The sequence below is a fragment of the Pyrgilauda ruficollis genome, unplaced genomic scaffold, assembly GCF_017590135.1.
Source record: "Pyrgilauda ruficollis isolate IOZ18807 unplaced genomic scaffold, ASM1759013v1 scaffold21, whole genome shotgun sequence".
Classification (NCBI taxonomy): domain Eukaryota; kingdom Metazoa; phylum Chordata; class Aves; order Passeriformes; family Passeridae; genus Pyrgilauda; species Pyrgilauda ruficollis.
The window spans coordinates 8,008,403-8,031,677 of record NW_024520318.1 but is presented as its reverse complement, the minus strand read 5'-3'; the positions used below and the strand labels follow the sequence as shown (position 1 = coordinate 8,031,677).

The window sequence follows — 23,275 nt, the reverse complement described above, 5'->3', positions numbered from 1 at the left end:
TAACTACCTAGAGAAGCACATTGATTGCCAGATTTTCATTCAGCAGAGATGAACAAATACTACAGATCACAAGACAAAATTACAAACTCTTGAGACAGCTAAAATTTGTGTGCCTTCTTCCATTATTAGGCTGTGCATAATTTTGAGACTGGACAGATTTTTCTGTTCTGGGTATCTTCCAAAGGTTGAGTTTTTGGTGCAATGCATTAGCTAAAAAGCACCAAATATTTCTTGCAAAATAAAATATGTTTTCCCTCCATATGGATGCGATAACTTATTCAGCTGAAAAAAAACCCCAAAAATACAAAACAATAAATAAATAAATACTTCAATGCCAGATCAGTTCACCAGTTTGAAATGCTACTCCATCCTGTAAAGGGTCAGTGACAGGGTGAGGTCCTACAAATGATAACACTTCACTGATTTTGTTGTTAAAGACCACATTACGTGAAACCACAGTGGAAATGCCCTCTGCCACAGCTGCAATTCTGCTCATCCCAGCTGCTAGGATTGCTGTGGCATCAAGACTTTATACTCAATAGCTGGGAATGGGTCCTTTTGTGTGCTGTGCTTCTACAGTCAGTGAGGAGGAAGGGGAAGTCTACTCAGAGAATGCGAAAGAGATGGGAACAGGATCAGGAGGCCTTGGCATAACAGACAAAGGATGATCTGCAGAGATGAGATAGCTACCAAGAAAGGTCAGAAGACACAGAAGTGGAAAGAACAGAGGCAGGGTGGCATAACATGGCTGGGGTGAGAAGAACAAAATAAAACAGCAAATTAGTGGTAAAAACTGAAACAGAGTGAATGGGATGGAAAAGTGGGTGAAGGTACAACCGTCAAGGGGCTATAAAAGACAGGAACTCAAGAAGGGGGGTAAGAACAAAAATAAAGAGCAAGAGAGGGGTCTCTCTGATTGTGCAGGAGAGTCCCCAACACATCACAGAACAGAACTCATACTGCCTGAATCTAAGTATTTCCTGACAGTGTAGGCACACCTCCCGTTTTCAAGACCTGGTTCCTTTTTTTCTAATTGCATTAGAAAATTCATTAGAATGTATTGAAAAAGTAAGGAAATCTAAAATTAGAAACAGTGCCTGTGAGTATAAATTCAGCATGGTTGTGTGCATCTGAACGTTTTTTAACACTGTAATTGGCTGCCACATAGGTGTGGATGGAGACAGACAGACAGATATCTGTCATGACTGATGGTATCAGAACCATTATACTTCCTTTCTTTCTGAAAATAATAATTCAGAAGTCATAAAAATTTTCTGGAGCCCAATTTTAAAGAAAGATGCAGTTATAATAACACCTGGATCCATCACTAATCAAATCCAGCCTTTTTAATTTATTCCTTTCCTTGCAGCATAATATGCAAAGGCTATCTTCTTGTTTTGACAAGAACTAAACTTACAAAGCTATGCCAGTGAAAGCCTCGAGAGTTATCTTTAGTTCTCTGCTTCTTTCCTTCTGAGTATTTGATTGGTATGATTTTGGCTGTAACTGGAAACTCTTTGTGTATACTGAATTACTAACAGGAGTATAAGCTCAAAACAGTTTTTCTTTAAATTACAGTAGCAATTTAATAATTAATGCAAAATTACAGTAAAAACATAAAGATGCAAATATAAGAAAAACAAAGTTATCTTCCCATTTGCAGTCTCCCTGACGTGAATGAAAGGAACGTCACACTCTTGATGTATTCTCCCCACAGAGCACATACACAACCATGAGTAGTGAGACACAGGACTGAGTGGTCCACGTGCTATAGCGATGATGCGAGGTTCCATTATTGTTTAACACAAAGATAACAATTTCAATTTGTTTCTATAATTTACAAAAGTAATTACTTTTTAAAAAATCATTCTGGAATAAAAATCAGTGTTCCATGTGCAAAAAATTCTGAAACAGAATGTTTGGATATTTTTAGAACAGAACATTTCCATTTCTCATTGACGCACTCCCACAGAAAGTTTCAATTATCACAAAACAGCACTTTCGGATGGAAGAAGCTGCTGTGAGAAAACTCCTGACCAGGGCTGTTCCCACTCAGCTGCTGAAGAGCTCTGCAAAACTCTCAGCTTCTCCTCCTGCTGGAATCACGTCGGAGCTCTCTACCCAGGGCCGCAGCGCCTAACGAGCACTTTCCTCCTTGGCCAGCAGACGGCACAACTTTTGTCACAGGGTTCACGATCGCCAAATTTTGTCAGGTTTGTCATTGCCAGGAATGGTTTAGTAGGCTTAACACTCAGCGTTTCTTCTGGGTGAGTAACACTGTAGCTAAAAACACCCCATCTGTGCAATCTGTTTTAAATATTAAGCTCTAGCAATAGAGCTTCGATGCCTGCCAGTTACTTACTATAAGCAAAGCATATAAATAACACTCTAAATGTAATTCCATGAACATGAAAAATAAGGGCTACTCCCGCACCAGAAAAATTGCATTCTTACTGATACAGATAATCGGAACTAGGAGTCTGGGGTATGAAAATATGTCTGAATTAAACCTCTGTTTACTCATACTGCTGACATCCAGAGCCACACGATGGCCATTCTGCAGCTGCCTGAATTTAATGTTCTCCCTCCCCTGTTCATTCCATCTGGGACAATGGGACAAAACACATATTTTAACTGACCATATGAAAAATTCCTCAGCTTTACTATGGATGGACTATTGGATTTTTGCCATAATTCAGACATGACTTTTTCATCACACTCAGCAGTTTCAATCATCCTCCAGTGCTATGTTCACACAGTGTAAGCCACAGGAGAGAGCTGTGCAAACACCTGACATCAGAACATGTGGAGCATTAATGATGAATACTGCTATTTGATAGGATGTAAGAACCCATTTCTTTCCTTGTTTTCTCAGGTCTCTCAGCCAGCAAGATAATTGCTCCCAATTTAGGAAAAACAGCTCTGAGGATAAATAAGTCTAAGTGGCTACAGAATTAGAAAACTACTACACGGCCATTGTAATGTAGACAGAGTGTACCAAATCCAGTGTACAAATTCCTCATATATTCTTTAAAAATAACAATGGGGATAGATATTTTCAATTCTGTAACCAGCTACTCACCCACAATTCCTAATTCTGTTGTGTTTACAAGACCACATTAGTGTAATGCAGTTCCCACAGTTTCAATTAAGCTTTATGTGCAAGTTCATTTAGGAAAATGTAATTAATAACACAATGTTTCTACTGCATTCTAAAATAAGAGGAAGGGTGTGTTAAGGAGTAAAGAGTGAAGGTTTTTCTAGTTGGGTAAGGCATCTTGCTGCAATGAATACTCCTAATACTGCAGCTCCTGCAATGGTTTCAATCTGCTGCCCACTGAAAACTCAACCATAACCTTCAAAGGAGTAACTCCTATCACTAAGAAGTAACAGGGATTAGAAACCACATAGATTCTTTTCTCTTCTGCCATGACTACAGATAAAGCTGATCTGTGCGTTGAAGATCAGGCATTAAAAAACTTACCTTACTCAAATTAAGCCACAGAAAATCAGAATGCCTTGCAGAATCCAGAGTCAAGCCAAAGGAATATATTTGTTTTAAAAATGAAAAGACAAAATATATTTATGAGATGCCTTGTATGAATTTGGTGGATGCCTCTCCACCTTCCACTGGATGCACTTATCACAAGATCCAACAGATCACCTGGCTTGAAACAAAAGAAATACTATAGTTTCAGTGAAAAACAAGGGAACAAAACAAGTCTGACTAAGGCAGAGAATGAACAAGGATGTATTTTTAACTGAAACTTAGATTAATATAAGAAAACTCAAAGAGTTGGGCTAGACAAGAATTGAGGATTATTGATTTCAAGTTGGGGAACATAATGCTTATGAACAGAATATCAATAGGAGCATGTTTAAAGAAAGACTTTGTCCTACATGCCCAAAACGCTATAGTTGAGTGCCTTGAAAAATCCACCAGACACATGTAAAGGAGCATTGTTTTATTTCTTATTCTAACCCTTAAGGATGTCAGCAGAAGTTAATTTCTTGCCATTTAATCCAATAGAAAAAAAGACTAATGCCATAAAATATTATGAAGAAGTAAATCTGCTATAACAGAATTCTCTTCCTTTTATGTGTCAATTGTTCTACTAGCTGTATACTGACTAAAAGAGTAGTAATGCTCAGAAAATTAGTAAAAACAAAGGGGTATAATGGGACGTAACTCAGGCTCTGCAAAAGAAAAAAACAATCAGTTCCAGAAGGAATCCAGAATTCAGACTGATCATTTAAGTAGTCTTGTGACTGCTAAACTTAAATCTCCTGTTTGAGTGCAGAAGCCTGATTTTACATTTTGCTGAGAAGTCTGTGCTCCCATTAACCCTAAATAGCATTATGGGTACTCAGCATTCCAAAACTCAGGCCTTGGACCACTCAGCCAAAGCCCATCGTGTGGAAAGCCAACACTACCTGGAGTGGTTGAGATGGAAATTGAGCAGCGCAGCACCTCAAAAAGGTAATTATGGGAGCATTAGCCATCAAAGTAGCTTTTCTGTTTTACAGTGTTTTGGGAATTGGTGCGAGCCGTGGCATTAACCACAGCAGCACTAGTGGCTTAACAGCTTTTTTCCTGGCCCAGACACAGAGATTAGAGTGTTCTGGGCAATGTTTGCCATACTTCCTTTTTCTCTTGATCACTCCCACAATATAAACCAGGTGGAAGAACAGGCAAGCCAAGCATAAACTACAAGATCACCTCTTTCTTCAGAATTCAGTACAAACATGTGGACAGATTAGAAGATTTACAAACAACTCTTCTGTCTTGTTTAGCTTCATTAAGTTGCTTTTCTAGCATAAGACAACCAAGATGCCTCTGAAACTTTGACTCAAATTGATAGATCTGTGGGTTGTAGCTGACAGTTTGGCATAGGAACAGCAGCAATATGAAGGTTATAATGTGGGTGCACTCCACTCAAGACATTTCTGTATCAGCACTACTGTAGCTCTGTTCTTATTCACTGTAAATACATACTAGCCACCATCAATCCATCAACTGGAATAGATAAATATTCATACTATTTGGAAATTTATGATAGTAGCTTGTCATTTTTGTGCTTCTACCCACCCCTCTGCCAATGAAAAACTATTACATTGATCTTAGACTGCAACACTAACCATCCACTAAATATTTATATAAGGTAACTAAACTTTTGTCTGGATAGGGCCCATCCATTCCTTGTTTAGCACTTATTCTACAAAGAGGTGTTTATCATACAGTCATACTTGTTTGAATAATCACCCCACGTCTCTGAAGAATCCAAACTGATTTGACTCAGAAGTTCAGTGATCTCTTCTGAAATGTAGCCCCTAATGCTCTGTGGAAATCAGTCCTAACACCCTCAGCAAGGCACTATCAGCTGTTCAGAGAAAGAGACTAAACCTCTTGCTGACACTGAACTAAATTACCATCATTTGTACTGCCAGGGGATGCCTCAGTCATGGACTGAGACTTGAACTTCACATGCAGTGGCTCAGAGGACCCCCACAAACCTTAACAGGATATTATCAACCACGAGTGCACTGGGGAACAAAGTAAATCAAAAGAATTGTTCTAAAGAATGCAAGAGAACTTTCCATAGCTTACAAGTTTGACAAAATTAGTCTGAATCAAAAATTAGTCTGGCTAGTAATAATACACTTGAACATCCAATTCCACATGACAAACTTTGGAAATGGAAACTTATGTATTCATGATTGACAGATCTTGCCAGTGCCATTCACGACTGGGAAATGTATGAGCTAAACTCTATACACTCAAAGAATAACAATTTCACAGAGAGAGATGGTAATACTAAAAATAAAAATCTGAATCCCTAACATTTACAGTCTGAATTACTCAGTCTTACTACCAGGCTGCTATAGAAAAAAAAAATCCCTCTGACCCAAACTGCAAACAGACTACAGGAGAACAATCAAATACTATTTGATAAATGGTGATAAAGTGCAAAACAAGAAATTGTGAGAAAGGGCTGATCTACCCAAGCACACTCAATAACACAGCAAACAGATGGTTAAGCAATATCAACACAGGAGTATCAACATAGCTAATACAGTGTTATCGCTGCCTCCACAGTTTGTTTTATTCTCCTCAAGGCTCCACTGTGCAAACATGGCAGGTGTGCTGGGTTTGCTGTGCAGGGCACGTGGGTTCCGACACCTCAGAAACATCCTAGTGACTGGGAGAAGGAGCAGGTGAAGGATAGCAAAAATATGTAGGATGTAGAAACAGTAGCAGCAGATGTAGAAACAGCAGCAGCAGCTTTTGCATGAATGTGTTGCAGATAATTCTGTAATGATATTCAAGTCTTAAACTACCACAAAGCTCACCCCATTAAAGTGATCCCACAGAAAGCATGTCTGATATTGGTTCTATAGTCAGTATGCTTGAGTATCTAATATTAATTTTTATTTATTTATTATACATTTCCACTCAAAAGACATCTACTTAGATAACAGAAGACAAAATATCATTGATTAGAGGTTGATAACACATCAGCATATCACAACAATCTTACCACAAAAAACTTAATTTCACTTGCATTTTGAAAGGTTTCACAGCACTGCACAGCTGAATGTAACAACTGAGACATTTTAATACACATAAACTATATTCATCAGCTCAAGATTATGCTGAATTTTTTACCACCATTTTTTCTTCTTGTTTATCTCCCTACTGAGTTTTTTCATGGCTGTCTTTACCCAGGGTAATAACGTTAATGCCCAAGTAGTATCAAAAAGCAGCTACCTTGAAGCAGCAGTGAGTATTTTCTAAAGGAAAAAGTCACTCTTCTTCTCCCTCCTTTCTTTGCAGCATTTCCTCCTGAAAGCATGGGAGTGTGCTTGCTTGCTCATCACTCCTGCTACCCTAAACAACTGAGAGAGCTTTGTTCTTCTGCACCAGCAGTTCTGCTCATGAACACTGACACTGAATTTCCTTTTTTAGACAGCAAGGACGCAGACTTTCTTCCTCTTCTCCCTCCCTCTGCCTCGCCTCCCCTCCCCCTCCTACAGTCTTTGCTGTGCCCTCATCTTACCTTCAGCAGCACAAGAAATCCATGCTGCAGGTTTTTTTTCCTCGTTAGCAGCTCTATGGCAACAGCAGTTCTGAGGCAGCAGTCCTTTACAGTTCTCACTTCATTCTCCTTTCTTCTGCATAAAGATACACAGCCTGTTAGCCCAGGAAATCAGCAAAGACAATTCTGATGTGATGTAAATTGGTAAACACAATTCCACAATTATTTCAGAAAATCAGTGTGTTCCAGTGGGTACAAAGTTGTATTCCCAGAAGAGATGAATATTAGCAATGCAAATGAATAATATTAAAAGGAAATTACAGAAATTCTTTTGGGTAATTAACTGTAAAATCATCTTTGTGATAACTCAGCTTTCTTGGACAGAAAGGTGAAAAAAGAGAATTCTGAGCTTAAGAGATACACAGTATTACATTCAAATAAAGTCCTCTAAGAATTTGTCATTGTTTGATGGAGTCTTTATTTGTTATTAGCACATAAATTAAATCAGTGATTTTTTTTGTTAAAATTCTGCTGAAATAAAGGTAATAATAGCATACAAAATCTTGTAGTCTTGTAACCCATGGAAAAGTATATACCAGAATACATTTAGAAATTGTAACACAAACCTTAAAGAACAAAAAAGAGACAAAAGAAAAACTACCGGTAATTGGGTAGTTACTGAGTACTATAGCATCTGCCTGCTTCAAAATCAGGATTTTTCTGATTTCTTACTTTGTTGCTTCTAAATTAATCAGAACAATGAGCTACAAATAAATGCTGAATATGACAGCAAAAAAAACCCAACTACTTAAGACTCAGAAACAATTATTAGCAGAAGCTTTTAAATCAAAGTACAAGACAAAAATACTTTGAATAGCCGCACATACATTCTCTTTATAGACTGCAAGCAACTGCCAGTATTTTATAATCTAATCACTTTCATCACATGCACAAAATAAATGAATCAATATAGTCCTGCAATTCAGCATGAACTTGCATTTCTCTCTCCTGCTGTGTAAAGAACAAAGGTTTCTGGCCACTGCCAATTGCTGTGACAAGAAGTGTTAAAGTGCATGTCCCCAGCTGGCACGAGCAACACCACCGTTACTCCTGGCTGAAGTAAGGGATCGCCTGCATCCTGTCTGTGCTTGCATCAGCCCATGTCCACACGTGCTGGAAAATGTGGAAAACAGGGGCAGGTGTTCCTGGGCACAACCTGAGAGGAAAACATTGAATTCCTTACTAATCCAGCACCTCATACGTTCCTTTTTGTCTCATCTGGCAATATTCAGTTGGCATACCAAATAATATCAAATAGTGTTCTGGGATGGGTTGAAGCACAAACAACTGGGGCTAAGAACTGGCCTACAGAGGCTTCCTAGCAGTAAACAGAAGCCCCAAAAACCAGAGCGGTTACATTTAGCAGCCCACTTGGCACTTCATGGGCACACAACTGAGACTCAGCCACAAGAAGAACATCCATCTCTAACACTGTTAAAAAGTCTTGGAATAGTTATTTTTCATCCAAAAAATCTCAGAAGTATTAAGAAACCAAACAAATAAAATTATTAAACAAGTCAGAATGTTGATCTTGATTAATTTTAAAACTTTTTTAAAACTTTTTTAAACTTTTCCCCACCCTGAGCTGGCTGCTTTGCAGGTTCAAGCACACTTGCAGAGCAATCAGTCCCAGCTTTACAATTTACAAAAAGAGATTCTTCAAAGAGAGATCATAATTTCCATTTTACAAGAGATGAAAGAAGGGCATGAAGCTGAAACTACTCATCTATGGTTTCACATTGTGCCAGTGTCAAAGACAGAAACAAAACTTGGGGAATCTGAGCTATTGTTACCTGAAGAAATGAACAGTCTCAGTTTTCTTATGAAAAGTAAAGCTCAATAGGAAACTTTCAGTTTATAGAAATTAAGATTTACCTTAAGGCCAGTACTTCTGATCACATAGCTTGTTTTGTTAATGACAAAGTATTTAGCTCTATAGTTAACTTTTATATGTTACAACAAGCTCTATAAACTGCAAAATACTGTTGTGAAGGTTAAAATACTCAGATAGAAAAGAAACAAGATAATTCAATTATTGTGCAATGCTGGATATGGACAGAAAGAGCTTCTGTTAGGGAAAAATGAAATTATTTCTGTGATGTCTTACTGCTTAGAGATGTACACATGTGAAATATTCTGGCAATAAATACAGTGTATTACAGCCTGTAATACACTCAAAGCAAAGCTCTCTGTGCAGTGCTGTATCAGCTGATAACACCAGACATTTTGTTGTCACTAATTTGAGATAGGCCCTCATACCTCACAGTGCTGCACGCACACTCTGGAAAGCACAGTGTGTTTGTTCTGGTGTCCAAAAGTGTGACTGGGATGGGGACAGCCAGAGTCACATGGCTCATTGCTGTCACCAGTCAGGACACAGGCCATCTATCAAGGTACACATACTACAGCATGCATTAGAGATTAGTACTTTTAATCTCTGTTTTACCCTGTAAAAGTCAAAGAACTGCTTGGCCTTTTTGGTATTTTCATTTTGGGTTTGGTTCCCATGCGTCACATCCTCCTACTAAGCACAAAACACTCAAGGTTTTTACCAATAAGGAAAAGTACTCAAATTAAATACAGATATAGGCGTGCCTGTAGTGGTTGTTGCAAAACTTAACCAGCTCAAAACAGCAACTAAAAAACTCAAGCAATGCCAGTGGATTGCAGATTTGTATAATCATGAGAACAATGTGCAGAGATGGTTAACCAATAGCAGAAGGAAAACAGTTTTCTTCAAAATAACACACAGGCTTATATTTACCTTTCTCTCAGAACTGGAAAAAATACTCTTTGCTGATTGTCTCACAGAAATATATGACATATTGTATTTCATGGCTTAAAAAATAAATGCAACCACAACTGTGGCAGGATGTTATCATCTGCCACCTGGTTCATCTCTCAGCTTTATTTACTTTTGTAATATAAAGAACAAACTCTACCCTGAAAGTAGCCTGCAACTTCTATCAAAGATTTCTAGGCCTCCTTCCATTACTGATCCCAACATTCTTCAAAGATTTGTCCAAGCATAACCTCTGAGACTAATATCACCCCCACATTACAGAGAAGAAAACTGAAGTGCAAAGAGAGCTCTCATTGCAATAAAAGTCAATGGCAAGTCTAATAAATATCATCTGCTCAATTTCGGTGCTAAAATTCCGGTCTGTGGTCACACTAGGAGCCCTTAACACAACAGAGGAACAGAACTAAGCTGATTTCATGTCCTGGGCTTGACTACAAACCTTGAACATTTGGAAACAAAGAATCTAAGTGCTCAATCAAGAAGAACACTCAAGACGTAAAACTGTAATTATTCAGTTTTATAGCATGCAGAGGCCTGGATGACTACAAAAATCAGAGAAAGAAAAGCATATTTCTGTTTCAAGTATTTGGGTTAAAATTTTATTGTGCCAACATTCTTCTTATTATCAGAATCGTTACTAAAATTACAAGACCACCATAAGTGATTCCATATGACAGTTTTCTTATGTTATACTCATTTAAAGAATTAACAGTAATTTACATACTTCCACTAAGAAATGAAATACTGACTTTCTAGAGTTAACCATAGTTTTTTACTAGAAGACCAACCAAATGCTAACCAAAGTAGAAGGGAAATTTTTCACAAATTTAAAGTTTTGGATGAAATTATACTCACTATAAAAATAAGTAGTAATTAACTTCCCTTAGTTTTTTAGATTTTTTGACCCCTGGGAGAGGGCTGAGAAACCAAGGTTCCTCTGAGGGCCCAGAGCACCTCTGCTACTTCCTTTTCAGCAGCAGTTTACAAGAGCTGTCCCACTGTATAAAAGAAACACCATCTTTCTTAAAAATTCAGCAAGAACTTCGTCATTCCACATTAAGAAATAAGTAATAAATAACTACAAATCCCTGAAGGTGGGAGGGCCACTACGAGTCTGAATTTAAACTCCAAACTCTAAGAGGAGATGAATTAATGGATGAATAGCCTGAAAGATTAAATTCACACAACTTTGCTGATTTTTTTTAAAAACCACCCAAGTAAGTTAGTCTTAAATAGCTTAACAAATTTTTATAATTAAGGAAAAAATCTAACTGGGAATAAGAGAATTTATGCTGAGAAACAAAATTCTGCACAACTGGAGCAGGATCACTCCTTGGAGATGTGTGCTCCAAGCAATTAGGAAGCACAAGCCGTAAACCACCCCACAAACATTTCAGACAAGTGAGTCAGCTGGCCAGCAAAAGGCCCCGTCCACCCCACATCCTCTGCACAAGCCTGAATATCTTGAGTAGACTGAGCATGTGGGGCAATTAAATCAACCAAAGCAGTTCAAATCCCACTGCCTTTCCATAGTGCTTGGCACCTAAATAATTTAAGCATCTTTGGATACGTTCCTTATTGGCCTAGTGCACAACTATTCAGTGAGACAGAACTTGGACAGAGAGGAAATTCTGGATGTACTTTCAAATCACTCAACAGGGACATCACTGAGATTTCACAACACATTCGGCTACAGTTACAAAGACTAGAAATATCTGTCACAACATAACAAAGTTGTAAAATAACTTTAAAAAAGGATGACACAGCAAGCCTAACAACCCAACGTACTAAAGTCATGATAATGTGCATTTCAGATTACACTGAGGTACTACAGAATACAAAGCCAGCATTCTCAATCCATTAAAAACACTGTATCTTATACATTCTTATTGTTCAGCTTTTTTAGATTCTAATTTCAATGGAGTAACCAAAAATACCTGTTAGCATTAATGACACCCTGACTGCATTTATATAACAAGCATGGGACTCCAGGAATTTGGACTTTCTTTCTCCTCTGGAGGTTTTCCAGAACACATCAACTCTTACATCTGAGGAAGCACGCTTTTGTTTAGGCAGGATCCTTTGGGACTGATGAACTGAAAATATCACTTCTTGCTAGCAACACCCTAACAAATCATCTAGATCCTTAACGTGACTTACTGTGAGCAAACTCTGTCTGTTTACCATTACCTTCCTTGCCCTGCCAGTCATGGCAATCAAATAATAGACAGTCTGAACCCTAGCACAAGACTTAAAAATGCAGGAAAAGAATTCTGGGATCTTGCAGGTTTCCTATGAAGTACCTGGAAGTTTCATGGCAAATTCAAATCATGCCATGAGATTATTAAAAGGAGATTTCTGAGATTTCCTAACGCAAATTGTACCATTGCCTTTGCCAGGATATTGGTGAGCAGGGATTGCTCAACTGGAGCTCAGTTTCAGGAGGTGTCAGCTCCTACTGCTTTCTTTGAATACGTCACTGCTTACTTCAGTCTGCATGAATAATCACTGGAAACCCAGCTGCTAAACCAGCTAGTCCATCTGTTGCCCCTGTTAATAAATGCATTATTATGTTCACTCTCACTAAAGAGCTCATGATTCACAGGGATTGTCTTTTTGGGAAACATCTACACAAGTATATTAGGTGTACATCTATATGTGGCTGTGGATCCTATCTTTAGCAGCACAGACATATTATTTAGTGTCTTCTTGGCATTCTTTCTGTCTGAAGATAACATGAAACCGGTCCTTGGGGAGCAAGTTTTCAGTTGAGGCTTCTCTAAAAAGCATAACAGATTTAAAGCCAGAGGACAACAATAAATCCCAGTGTCATTACAAAATTTTTGTTAGTGACAAAATCTGACCTTTTGGTACCTCTCAGTTTGATGTTTCCTGTTCAGAACACAAATAATTCCAGGTTGAGTATGGCTAACACTAGCCCAAAAATACTCGAAGTAGATATGAACACACATGAAAAGGCTGTTTGCATTTCTGTAACCGAAGAGATATTTCTCAAATATTGTACAGAGGTTTTAAAGGGTATAAAAAGTAGGATTTTTTCCTCTAGTGCAGTTAGGGGTCATTGCTAATACAAGAAGCCTGGATATCTTGTTTCATAAAAAGAGAGGACTGATTCTGTGCTTTCAATCATTTACTTGAAGTTTATGAAACAAAATTTTTTTAATCTTTTCATTTGGTGAAAGAAGTCAATGATTTCCACTGGAGGAAACACTGGGTTCCTTTTCTCATATACCTTAATATACCATATGGATGTGCAACATCCATATAATAAATGCCTTTCACGTGGGAACTGATGATTTGTTTCTTAAATCATAATTTCATTGTTCCAGTCTTACAACACTTGAGACAAATAGAGCATCTGCCAAGGGGCCGCTGGACTGAGGAGTGCCACTGCATTAAAACAACACGAACCACAGCAAATAACATGATCAAATAATTTGATCAAATACTGCCAAACTCTGCCACGACCACGTGACAGCAGAAACCAGTCTGCTCATAGGCTTTTCTTTGTATTTAAGCATTAGGTGAATCAGAAACAAACAAAATCCTCAGACACGGGGATATTTCACGCTCCTTGATAAAGGCCAGTGATCAGGAGCTCAGGGGGATCCGTTTGGCTCTCTAGTTTCCTAATGCCAAGAAATCTTGGCAAAGACTCCCCCACTATTTTAGCCAGTAAATTACAACACCAACTTTAAAAATTGTCCCTCTTGATATAAGATAATAATTTTTAAAAAATTTCAAGGTCTTTTTTTATTTTTTTAGTAGAATGAAGTTTGACCAAGTGTTGTAAAGCAAGATTTGCTGCAAGCTAGAGCAATGAGAACAATTTCTCCTTAAAGAAAGCCAGGAAAGCCTTGTCACTAGAAAACTGTTGTCTAATCTGAAAACTCAAAGTGATCTGAATACCTGGGTAATCTGAAATGACACTGATTTCTTTATTGGAAAAGATAAAGCAGATGCTTGTTTCTGAGATGCCATTCCAGGTCTGTGAAGAATGGTGGCTTACCTTCCTGAAATTCCCACACGTCTGGAAATCTTTTCCTCTCAGATTTGCAAATTTACTAAGACTTAAATGCAGTGCTTGAATAAAAATATCAATCTAATCAAATTCAACAGCTTTCCTAATAAATATTCAAGATCCTTAACAAATATTCAGTAGTGCTATTTCCCCATTTAGACTCAGATCAGTTTTAATGCAGTGGGAAATCTAACTGTGCTAGGCCAAAACTGTGTTCACATTCTTTCTTCACTCCATCCTGTTTGTTTTTCAACCAGAGGTTAATAGTCCACACAAACTGGCATAATTCATTTAAAAGGCCTCTGGCTATTGTTGTGTGTCTAGCTGAACTGCAAAGACAAGAAATATCCTTAATATTTTCTACCCAGCAGGGGTGGACAGAAAAAACTTGAGAGCATTAGGATAGGTTGACAGTGCAGCTGCATTTATATAATTTTACTGGGATAGTGGTAGGTTGTACAATTTCTACAGATAATATTGCCCCAGCAGATGCTACCATAGGAAGATTTAAGGTATATACAGTCTTTCAGAGGTTCCCTTTATAGATATTCTAGATGGTTCTAGACAATTTACAATATTCTAGACAAGTAAAGGGTTGAGTTTTTCAAGCATTGCCTCCATTTCTTCATATATAATCACTATGGAAACAGATTGCAAAGTGAGACACATAAACCATACAAAGGTGGCACAAAATTACTGCTTGTAATTGATATGACTTGCCTCCATAAGAAATACTGATGAATAGATTAGATTATTGTGAAACCTGATACGAGCATTAAAACGATCAATATTTTTTCTACCACAGTAGAAAGCGTTGGGCATGATCATGCAATCGGTTTGCACAGTAACAGTTCTCTTAGTGCTTTATTTTGGACTGCACTAACCTTTAAATCATTCTTGCCAGGCTTTTTTTTTCCTGTACTGCGATCTGCAGCACATCACAGGATCGTGCTTTCGGCAGCACGCCGAGGACCACCTAACCTGTCTCCTACAAATACTCCTGCATCCCCTTCACGAATGATCTACCCTCAGCGCCTCGGGACAAGTTTGTGCGATTCAGTCACGGGCCCGCCGGCCTGCACTGGGGCGAGCGCGGGGCCGAGGGGCCGGGGAGCCCTCACAGCCGCCTCCATCGGCCCCCCTCGCCTCAGGGCCTCTCCGTGAGCTCCCAGCGCTGCCCCCTCATGACCAACGCTGCCCCGGCTCCGCGAACGCAGGGGGAGAGCTCGGGGTGTGTTTCGCCTGCCAGGGAGGAGGAGGCGGGAGCCATTTCTGTGTGCGGATGGGGCGGATGCGCGGCCGCCGGCCCCCGCCCGAGGAAGCCTCTTTCTCTCTCCTATCACCCCCCGACTCCGGGGCTTTAAAAACAACCAATACGGTGGGGAACACGCGGTCACGAAAAGGGGCCGCTATGTCGCTCCAGCCGCTGCCGCAGGGCCGCTCACTGTCCCCTCAGCGCGGCCGAGCCGGCGCCGCCATTCCCGCTCCCGCCCCGCGCTGCAGCAGGGACCGGACGGGAAACCCCGTGCGCGCGGGGGGGAAGGGGAGGCAGAGGGAGGAAGGAGTGGGGCGCTGTGACGCACTCAATGGTGCAATATCCTTCCGCGATCGGACAAAAAAAGTAGTTCTATCTTCCACGTAGCCTCCTAGACCTCAGAGATTCACACACAACCTTCGGACTAACTGAAATAGTCGCGTAACGGGAATCTTTTGGGACATAGGGCTTAAACTGGAGGGATTCTTGGTTTTTTGAGCGTGGTATAAGGTATATATCCATGCGCAGAGCAGAGCGCAACGAGTCCGGCAGCAGGGCGGGTATATAAGGCGGGCGCCGCGGAGGGCTTGCCTTTTCAGTTGAGGACAGAGCTGGTGATCGGAACATGTCAGGGGGCTCCGCGGACTATAGCAGGTATGGCGGGGGCCTGGGCTTTTTCCACATTCGGGGGCTTCGTGGGTTAGGCGAGGGCGGCCAGGGAGAGAGGAAAAGTCGAAAGAGGTGGAGGGGTGGGAGCCGGAGCGCCCCGGGGGAGGCAGGGAGCCGTGGTCAGTCAGCCCTGCGCCCTGGCCCCTCCCGTTCTAGACGTTTCGGCCCCTGCGCTCCCCTTGCTCGCGGCTCAGCAACGGTTTAGCTCTAGTCCTCGGGGCTAGATTTTCGTTACTGACTTTCTTAGCAATCCAGTCAGCCCTAAAAAAGATTTATTCGAAATTAATGCGTATATAGCTGTGTTGTAGCTCAAGTATTTAAATGCCTTTCTGTGGATTTTTTTTTTTCTTTGACATTCTACTCTCCCTCGTGCCTTTGGTTCGCCCCGGGTTTTCGGGCCGCGCTGAGGGCGAGACCATTATAATTTTTTTGCGGGGGGAGGGGGAGGCCCTTTGGGGGGGGGGGGGGGGGCCCCCCCCCCCCCGGGCGATCACCCGGCGCCGTCCGCCCGCAGCGCTCGGTTTGCGCAATCCCAGGGGTGGAGCTCTCGCGAGAGTTGCCCGGCGGGGCGGNCCCGCGCGCGCCGCCGCGGGAGCGCGCGCCCGGTGCGCCCATGGCCGCCGGGCCCGGCCCCGGGAGACGGGCACGGGATGCGGTGGCACCCGGGCCGCTGAGCAACAGGGGTGGGAGTTTCTGCACTGGCAGGAGCTCGGAGCACCTGCTGGAATGATCTGTCACGGGTCCCGCCGCTGTCTTAGCCGAAGTGTCAGCTCGCTTCCGCGCGGTGGCGGCTGCTGTGCTAACAACGTGTTCTCTCTCATGGCAGAGACCATGGCGGCCCAGAGGGAATGGAGCCCGATGGTGTCATCGAGGTGAGCACTTACGACCTGACCTGAGAATTTAATCGCTGGTGGACAGGGGTATTGGATTTATTTTTTTTTTAATTATTTCTTTATTACAGAGCAATTGGAATGAGATTGTTGACAATTTCGATGATATGAATTTAAAAGAATCCCTTCTAAGAGGCATTTATGCTTATGGTTTTGAGAAGCCTTCAGCTATTCAGCAGAGAGCTATTATTCCATGCATCAAAGGTATGCAGTAGATTCATTAATATCAACATCGGATAATTAGGAAAGCATTGTGAAATGCTTATGTTGTTTCATTAGTATGCAGTTATAACTAATTTAAATTTTCATTGAGCAAGTGATATGATGGTACACCATCTTTCGGGACTGACCTGAAATGGAGAGACCTCTTTAGTACTGATCACTTACTTCAAGGGGAATTAAGTAAAACTAACATGATTGACCCATGTGGGAGCAGTAAATGTGTATCCTACTTTTTTTAGGGTATGATGTGATTGCTCAAGCTCAGTCAGGTACTGGCAAGACAGCCACATTTGCTATTTCCATCCTGCAGCAGTTGGAGATTGATCTCAAGGAGTCCCAGGCACTAGTATTGGCCCCTACCAGAGAACTGGCTCAACAGGTATTGATAGAGTAGTTTAAAAAAAAAAAAAAACAAAACCAAAAAACCTTGTGTGTTGCATAGGTTTCAGGTTTCACAACTGTGAGACAACATTACCAGGCTTCTTGAGGGGCTGTAATAAATATCCATTCGGAACCCTTTGTGTGTCAAATAATGGGGGATGCAAACTGGCTTCTGTCCCACAAGTCCTCTGCCTCCTTGAAGAGCTGAATTAATAAACGTGGAGGGAGTGCTGGGGCAGGGGTGCAGGAGGCAGCTGCTGTGCTCTGTAAAGTGGAGGGAGCATCTTCTAAAGCACAGCGTTCTGAGTGGCAACAAATACATTTGTTTGGAAGCTGTTTAAACTTATGCAGTTGTGCAACATGAAAACTGTGGTACACATTTGGTTACTTAAATGGTTTTGTATCATTGTGTGTTTTCCTGACAATATAATTGCATGTCTTTCACCTTCAAGGCTTGGTATTCTGTTATGCTAAGTGGGTGTGTGGTAATAACTTCAAGAATACTTGAATATTTAGGATAACTGTCAGTAATGAGGGGTCTTTGAATGCAATGTTGAACCAACTCTAAAGTAAAAAACTCATTGTCATTTTCAACTGGACTATGCTAAAATGTCAGTGCTATGTGACAATTCTTCACTGTAAAGCTAAAAATACTAAATCAGACAGAAAAAAAAGAAATTGATCAAGAGCCCTATGTGACAATTCTTCACTGTAAAGCTGAAAATACTAAATCAGACAGAAAAAAAAAAAGAAATTGATTAAGAGCCCTTTTATTAGAATGTTAAGCCTTTGCTCTACTCTAAAGCTGTTGAGGTGAGATTTGTTTTGAAATCTGGCTTGTAGTGATGCCCTTGGAGAGTTCGCTGAAGAGTGTCAGAGTGCTTAACATGCAGGCCTGAGCACCTGAGAGCTTGAGTTCACTTCTGGTGCCTCTGCTCTCAGCTTAGTAATTGTCTCGTGGCAGTCACTCAGTCAGCAAGTTCAGCCAGTAAAAACAAAAATGTAACCTAACTGTTCCTCTGCCTTCTGGTTTCTAGTTAGCAACTTGAGTTATGTGAAGTTGGGCAGTTGTTTTAACAGCTCTCAGTTCCAAGAGCTCCACAGTCCTTATTTGGTGTCTAGGCTTCCAAAGCCCATAAAAGCTACTGATAAAGGGGCTTAAGCTTTATTGTCCTGTGAGCTACTAATGGAAGGTTCTATTTTAGATTCAGAAGGTAATCCTGGCCCTTGGAGACTACATGGGAGCAACATGCCACGCTTGTATTGGTGGCACAAATGTGCGCAATGAAATGCAGAAACTGCAGGCTGAGGCTCCACACATCGTGGTGGGAACCCCAGGGCGTGTGTTTGATATGTTGAACCGGCGCTATCTTTGTAAGTATGAACCTCATTGTGCCCTTGCTGATAGATTTCCAGTGAAAGCCTCAAACCCACTAAGAGCTGTAGTGTATTTGTTGTCACTGTAGAGAGTTGGGCTGGAAAGCTTAGTAGTACAGAAGCATGGTGTTCTTAAAGGATTGTGTATTTCTGGAACTTCATGAGATGCTTCTCTTTTTCCAATAGCACCAAAATGGATCAAAATGTTTGTTCTGGATGAAGCTGATGAAATGTTGAGCCGTGGATTTAAGGATCAAATTTATGAGATCTTTCAAAAACTAAGCACAAACATCCAGGTAAAAAAGCTTTTACATGGTAAAGTGATGCATGCAGATTTGGTTATGGTGTGGCTGAGAACTGAATTGCACCAATGAAAATTCTTGTGCAATGTGCTAACATACAGTAATACATTTTAGGTTGTGTTGCTGTCAGCTACAATGCCAATGGATGTGTTGGAAGTGACCAAAAAGTTCATGAGAGATCCCATCCGTATTTTGGTGAAGAAGGAAGAACTGACTCTGGAGGGTATCAAGCAGTTCTACATTAATGTTGAGAGAGAGGTTGGTACTGGTTACACCTGCTCTGGCAGGAGGAGTTGGGTTCTCTTACCTTCTTGTTAAAAGAACTGTGCTAAAATTGCGGAAACCAAGGCTGAGCTTTAGTTTCTGCAATAATGCTAGTAGAGTAAATGCAAGAAGAAGAAAAACTATGCACTAGATCAAAAAGGACTAGGGTGGACCTCTTTCTTAATGTCCAGTGTCCTGTGTCTGAAGATTTGGTGCAACAATTGATGCAAAAACTTAATTTATTGCCAGGTTATACTGAATGTAGTTGTGTGACAAAGCAGGCTTAATCTAAGATGGTTGTATTTGAGTTCAGTTCCTTGTTTGAAGTTTGTGTTATGTACTGAGCTGTGTCATGATGTTTTTCCTGATCTTTGTTCTGCTCAGGAATGGAAGCTGGATACTCTCTGTGATTTGTATGAGACACTGACCATTACACAGGCTGTTATTTTCCTGAATACAAGGAGAAAAGTAGACTGGCTTACGGAGAAAATGCATGCCAGGGACTTCACAGTCTCAGCTCTGGTAAGAATTGCTACTTCCAATCACTTCTGAAGTGCTGTGTATTTACTGGAGAAGAAATGGTGAGGAGGGGATATCAGTGAGAAGCAGGAAAGTTATAATATAGCTGTGCAGTGCTGTATTATCGTTCCCCCTGCTTAAAGTAAAATGTTTCCTTTCTATCCCTACCTGCTTAGTTGCCACAGCAGGTAGGGACGCTGGGATTCATACATGCCTTTGCTCTTTGAAGAACATTCTGGTTTGGAGCATTGGAATTGTACTAATTGCAGCTTTTTGTTTTCACTCTCCAGCATGGTGACATGGACCAGAAGGAACGGGATGTTATCATGAGAGAGTTTAGATCAGGGTCCAGCCGTGTCCTGATCACTACTGACTTGCTGGTGAGCGTTGTCTTTCATGGAACATGTTCCTGTTACAGCCTTGTCCCAAAAGCTTCTTAATTGAGTGATGGTTTTTGTAACCTGAACTGTTGAAAGCTTTTTGGAACAGCAAAGACCATGCTCCACTATGGACTACGCAGTTGTAGTTCATAACTAATGATGTGGTTGACAAAAGCCTGAGATAGATAAATTTGAAAATAGCCCCTAACTTGTATTAAAGACTTGGTGTTGCTTTGCAGGCTCGTGGCATTGATGTGCAGCAAGTGTCCCTGGTTATCAATTACGACCTGCCGACCAATCGTGAGAATTACATTCACAGGTCAGTTGGCTCTGCCCCCCGTCAGTCCCTGTGCTGTGCTGGATGGGCACTGGCACACACCTTCCTCACCTGATCCTGTAGACCTCACCAGACCAGAGGTGTCAGCATCCATGCATAAACTACTTCTCAGAGCTAGCAGGGAATACAACCACTTGTGGATTGGCTTCAAAAAAGCCCTGCCTTGCACAGCAGTGGTTCTGAAACAAGGGAAAAGCCAAACTTTTGAACACTTAAAGCAGTGGGAAAACTTAGATATGTAACAGGTTCAGTGACTGATGAGCCGTGGAGTTGTGGGGAAAGTGCCAGCAACTGAACTGCCCCGTGTCATGTAGGCTGTGACATACAAGTGTGACACTGTTAAGTGGTGCAGCATCTTGACAGCAGGGTCAGCCTGGTCTGGGTTCTGGCTGATGTGGAGTTGTCGCTGCTCAGTGACAAGACAGACCCTCACTCCTGGCTTGTAGGGCTGCTTGTGGAGGTTCAGCTGTGTCCATGCTGTGTGTGCCATGTTTGCTCTTGGTGGCTCCTTAGTGGGATTCTTTGTGGTGTGTCTTGTCCTGGTAGCAATTTCAGTTTATTTCCCTAGGTTTAGTTAACTGCTTCTAGTGACTGTCCCTAAATTAAGTAAACTGTGCTTTGTTACTTGATATAAAAAAATACAGGAGTCGATAGCAGCAGTTGATGACACAAGATGGTGCTCAGAAACGGCGTTGACGTAATTTAGGACGTGGATTCGTAAGCGGCACAGTTTGAATAAAGAGCGAGTTGGTATTTATTTATTTATTTTGTCATGATTATCCCCTAAGTTTTGTGAGCCCTTTCTGTGTATTTAGCTCGTGCTGGCAAGGTGCTCTATTGTGCAGTCTGTAGGAAGGTGGAGCTCATGGTGGGTGTAACTAAACCGCATGCACTGATGTGTCAGTGACTGATACGGGCTTAAACACAAATGTTGAGCTTGGATTTTAGTCTCTAAAGCTAAAAAAACAAACCCTAAGTTTTCCCACTGGAAACAGTTAGGTTGAATTGAAATTCTGAAATGAAGTGCGCTGTTCCATGTTACTGGATTAACTTGGTAACAGTCTGACTGTTAAACCACAGCGTGTGCTCTGTGCTTGGGAGTGAATGCATGAGGGTGGGTGCATAGTTGAACAGAGGGGAGAGACTGACCTGGGACTTCAGAACACAGCACCAAGCATTAAATGAAGATCTTACTTTTCAGCCAAAGAGTAACGTGTGTGCTCTGCTGCCTGCCACGGGATGGACCTGCTGTGCTGCTGGCACCAGCTGCTGGTTTTCCTGACCAGATGTGACTTGGGTGCAGCTGGCCCTCTTAAGGCACCATAGACTGGCCAGTGGCAGATAAGAGCAGCAGTCAAGAATGGATTTTGCAGACATGTAAAGCAGATGGGTGAGGTTAACTTGCGTGTAAATGTGTTTCCTTTTTGTGCAGAATTGGTCGGGGTGGCCGTTTTGGCAGAAAAGGCGTGGCTATCAATTTTGTCACTGAAGAGGACAAGAGGATCCTGCGAGACATTGAGACTTTCTACAATACTACAGTGGAGGAGATGCCGATGAATGTGGCTGATCTCATTTAGTCCCCGGGATGAGGTGGTTGTGAATCCAGTGCTCGCTGTTGCTGAATAGGCGATTCACAACGCGCATTGTGCTTCTTTCTTCGGGGATATATTGAATCTTGTCTCAATGCTCATTACGGATCAGAAATACAGATTTTTGATAAGAGAAGCGACTTTCTGTCGTGAGCTCTTGTGGGGAAGGCCATTGGCTTTGTCCACTTTAGGGTTAGACTGTTGGGGTTGGGTGGAAAGTCATGGGGTCTGTAAATTTTTTCTTTATTAGAAATTTATTTCCTAGTTCCATAGAAGTGGTTGTATTAGATGTTCTTTATCATTTAATAATTTACTTATGGACTAAAAGATATAAGTGCTGTATAAAGTCAGCCAATTATGTTAAACTAGCCTACCTTCCTTTATTGTATGTACTTACACCTCAGATTAAATTGGAAAGGCCTTTCAAAATCTCTAAACTTTTATAAGAGCATTAAAATGCATTTTTGTTTCATATGTATTTATTCAATAAAGTATTTAATTAGTGGTAAGTGTGATCTGGACCCTGTTGCTAAGCCCCAGCAAGCAAGCAATCATACTATTGTCTTAGTTAGGGTTAAACCCAGTAAATTTTGCCATATTGCACATGTCTTAATGAAGTTTGAATGTTCAATAAAATACTTCTATATTCACTTAAATTGTAAATAGTCACTTCTTGGGTTGAGGGGAGGGTTACAGCAACCTGCAGTCTGAGGGTGGGAGCTGAAGGTGGCAACTGCTGCAGCCTTGTGCCCACAGCTCCAGTACCTTGTCATTAATTGTAGGGGTGGTTCTGGACTCCAGAGCAGCTGAGGTTCAAGTGCCAGTGTGGCCCCAGTGACCAAGCTGTGGGGTGCTGCACGTGTGTCCTTAAAACTGAAACACCCTTTCATCAGGGTAGAAAATGGCTCACTTAATAATTGGTGCTGGCTTGATGAAAAAGCTGCACTGCATCATTTGTGCTTAATACCTGTCCAAGGGTATTTTTTTTTCCCAAGCCAGTCAGGAAGGAGGGACAGGTGGTCAAAACAGCATCTCTGAAAGAGTATGTCCAAAAGATACTTGCCCAGGTCACAGCTTTAAAATGGCTTGTGAGCAAGAATAGAGTGAGATAGCAGGAACGCCTAAGTGACTCCTTCAGAACATGACCT

The 23,275-nt window shown here is 41.2% G+C and overlaps 1 protein-coding gene and 3 non-coding genes across 4 annotated transcripts; all 4 read left to right on the top strand.

The window, feature by feature from the left end:
* Nucleotides 1-15,707: 15,707 nt before the first annotated feature.
* EIF4A2 (eukaryotic translation initiation factor 4A2) lies at nucleotides 15,708-22,777 on the top strand. The gene is made up of 11 exons (XM_041467827.1): nucleotides 15,708-15,851; nucleotides 16,693-16,738; nucleotides 16,828-16,960; nucleotides 17,218-17,357; nucleotides 18,565-18,733; nucleotides 18,923-19,032; nucleotides 19,153-19,296; nucleotides 19,687-19,824; nucleotides 20,112-20,201; nucleotides 20,441-20,520; nucleotides 21,971-22,777. Exons 1-11 carry the CDS (start codon nucleotides 15,823-15,825, stop codon nucleotides 22,113-22,115), a joined length of 1,224 nt encoding a protein of 407 aa, XP_041323761.1. The 5' UTR covers nucleotides 15,708-15,822; the 3' UTR covers nucleotides 22,116-22,777.
* LOC121353875 lies at nucleotides 17,071-17,141 on the top strand. The gene has a single exon (XR_005955207.1). It is a non-coding gene; the product is annotated as a small nucleolar RNA SNORD2 (small nucleolar RNA).
* LOC121353873 lies at nucleotides 19,344-19,525 on the top strand. The gene has a single exon (XR_005955205.1). It is a non-coding gene; the product is annotated as a small nucleolar RNA SNORA81 (small nucleolar RNA).
* Nucleotides 19,906-20,033, top strand: LOC121353876. The gene has a single exon (XR_005955208.1). It is a non-coding gene; the product is annotated as a small nucleolar RNA SNORA63 (small nucleolar RNA).
* Nucleotides 22,778-23,275: the final 498 nt, after the last annotated feature.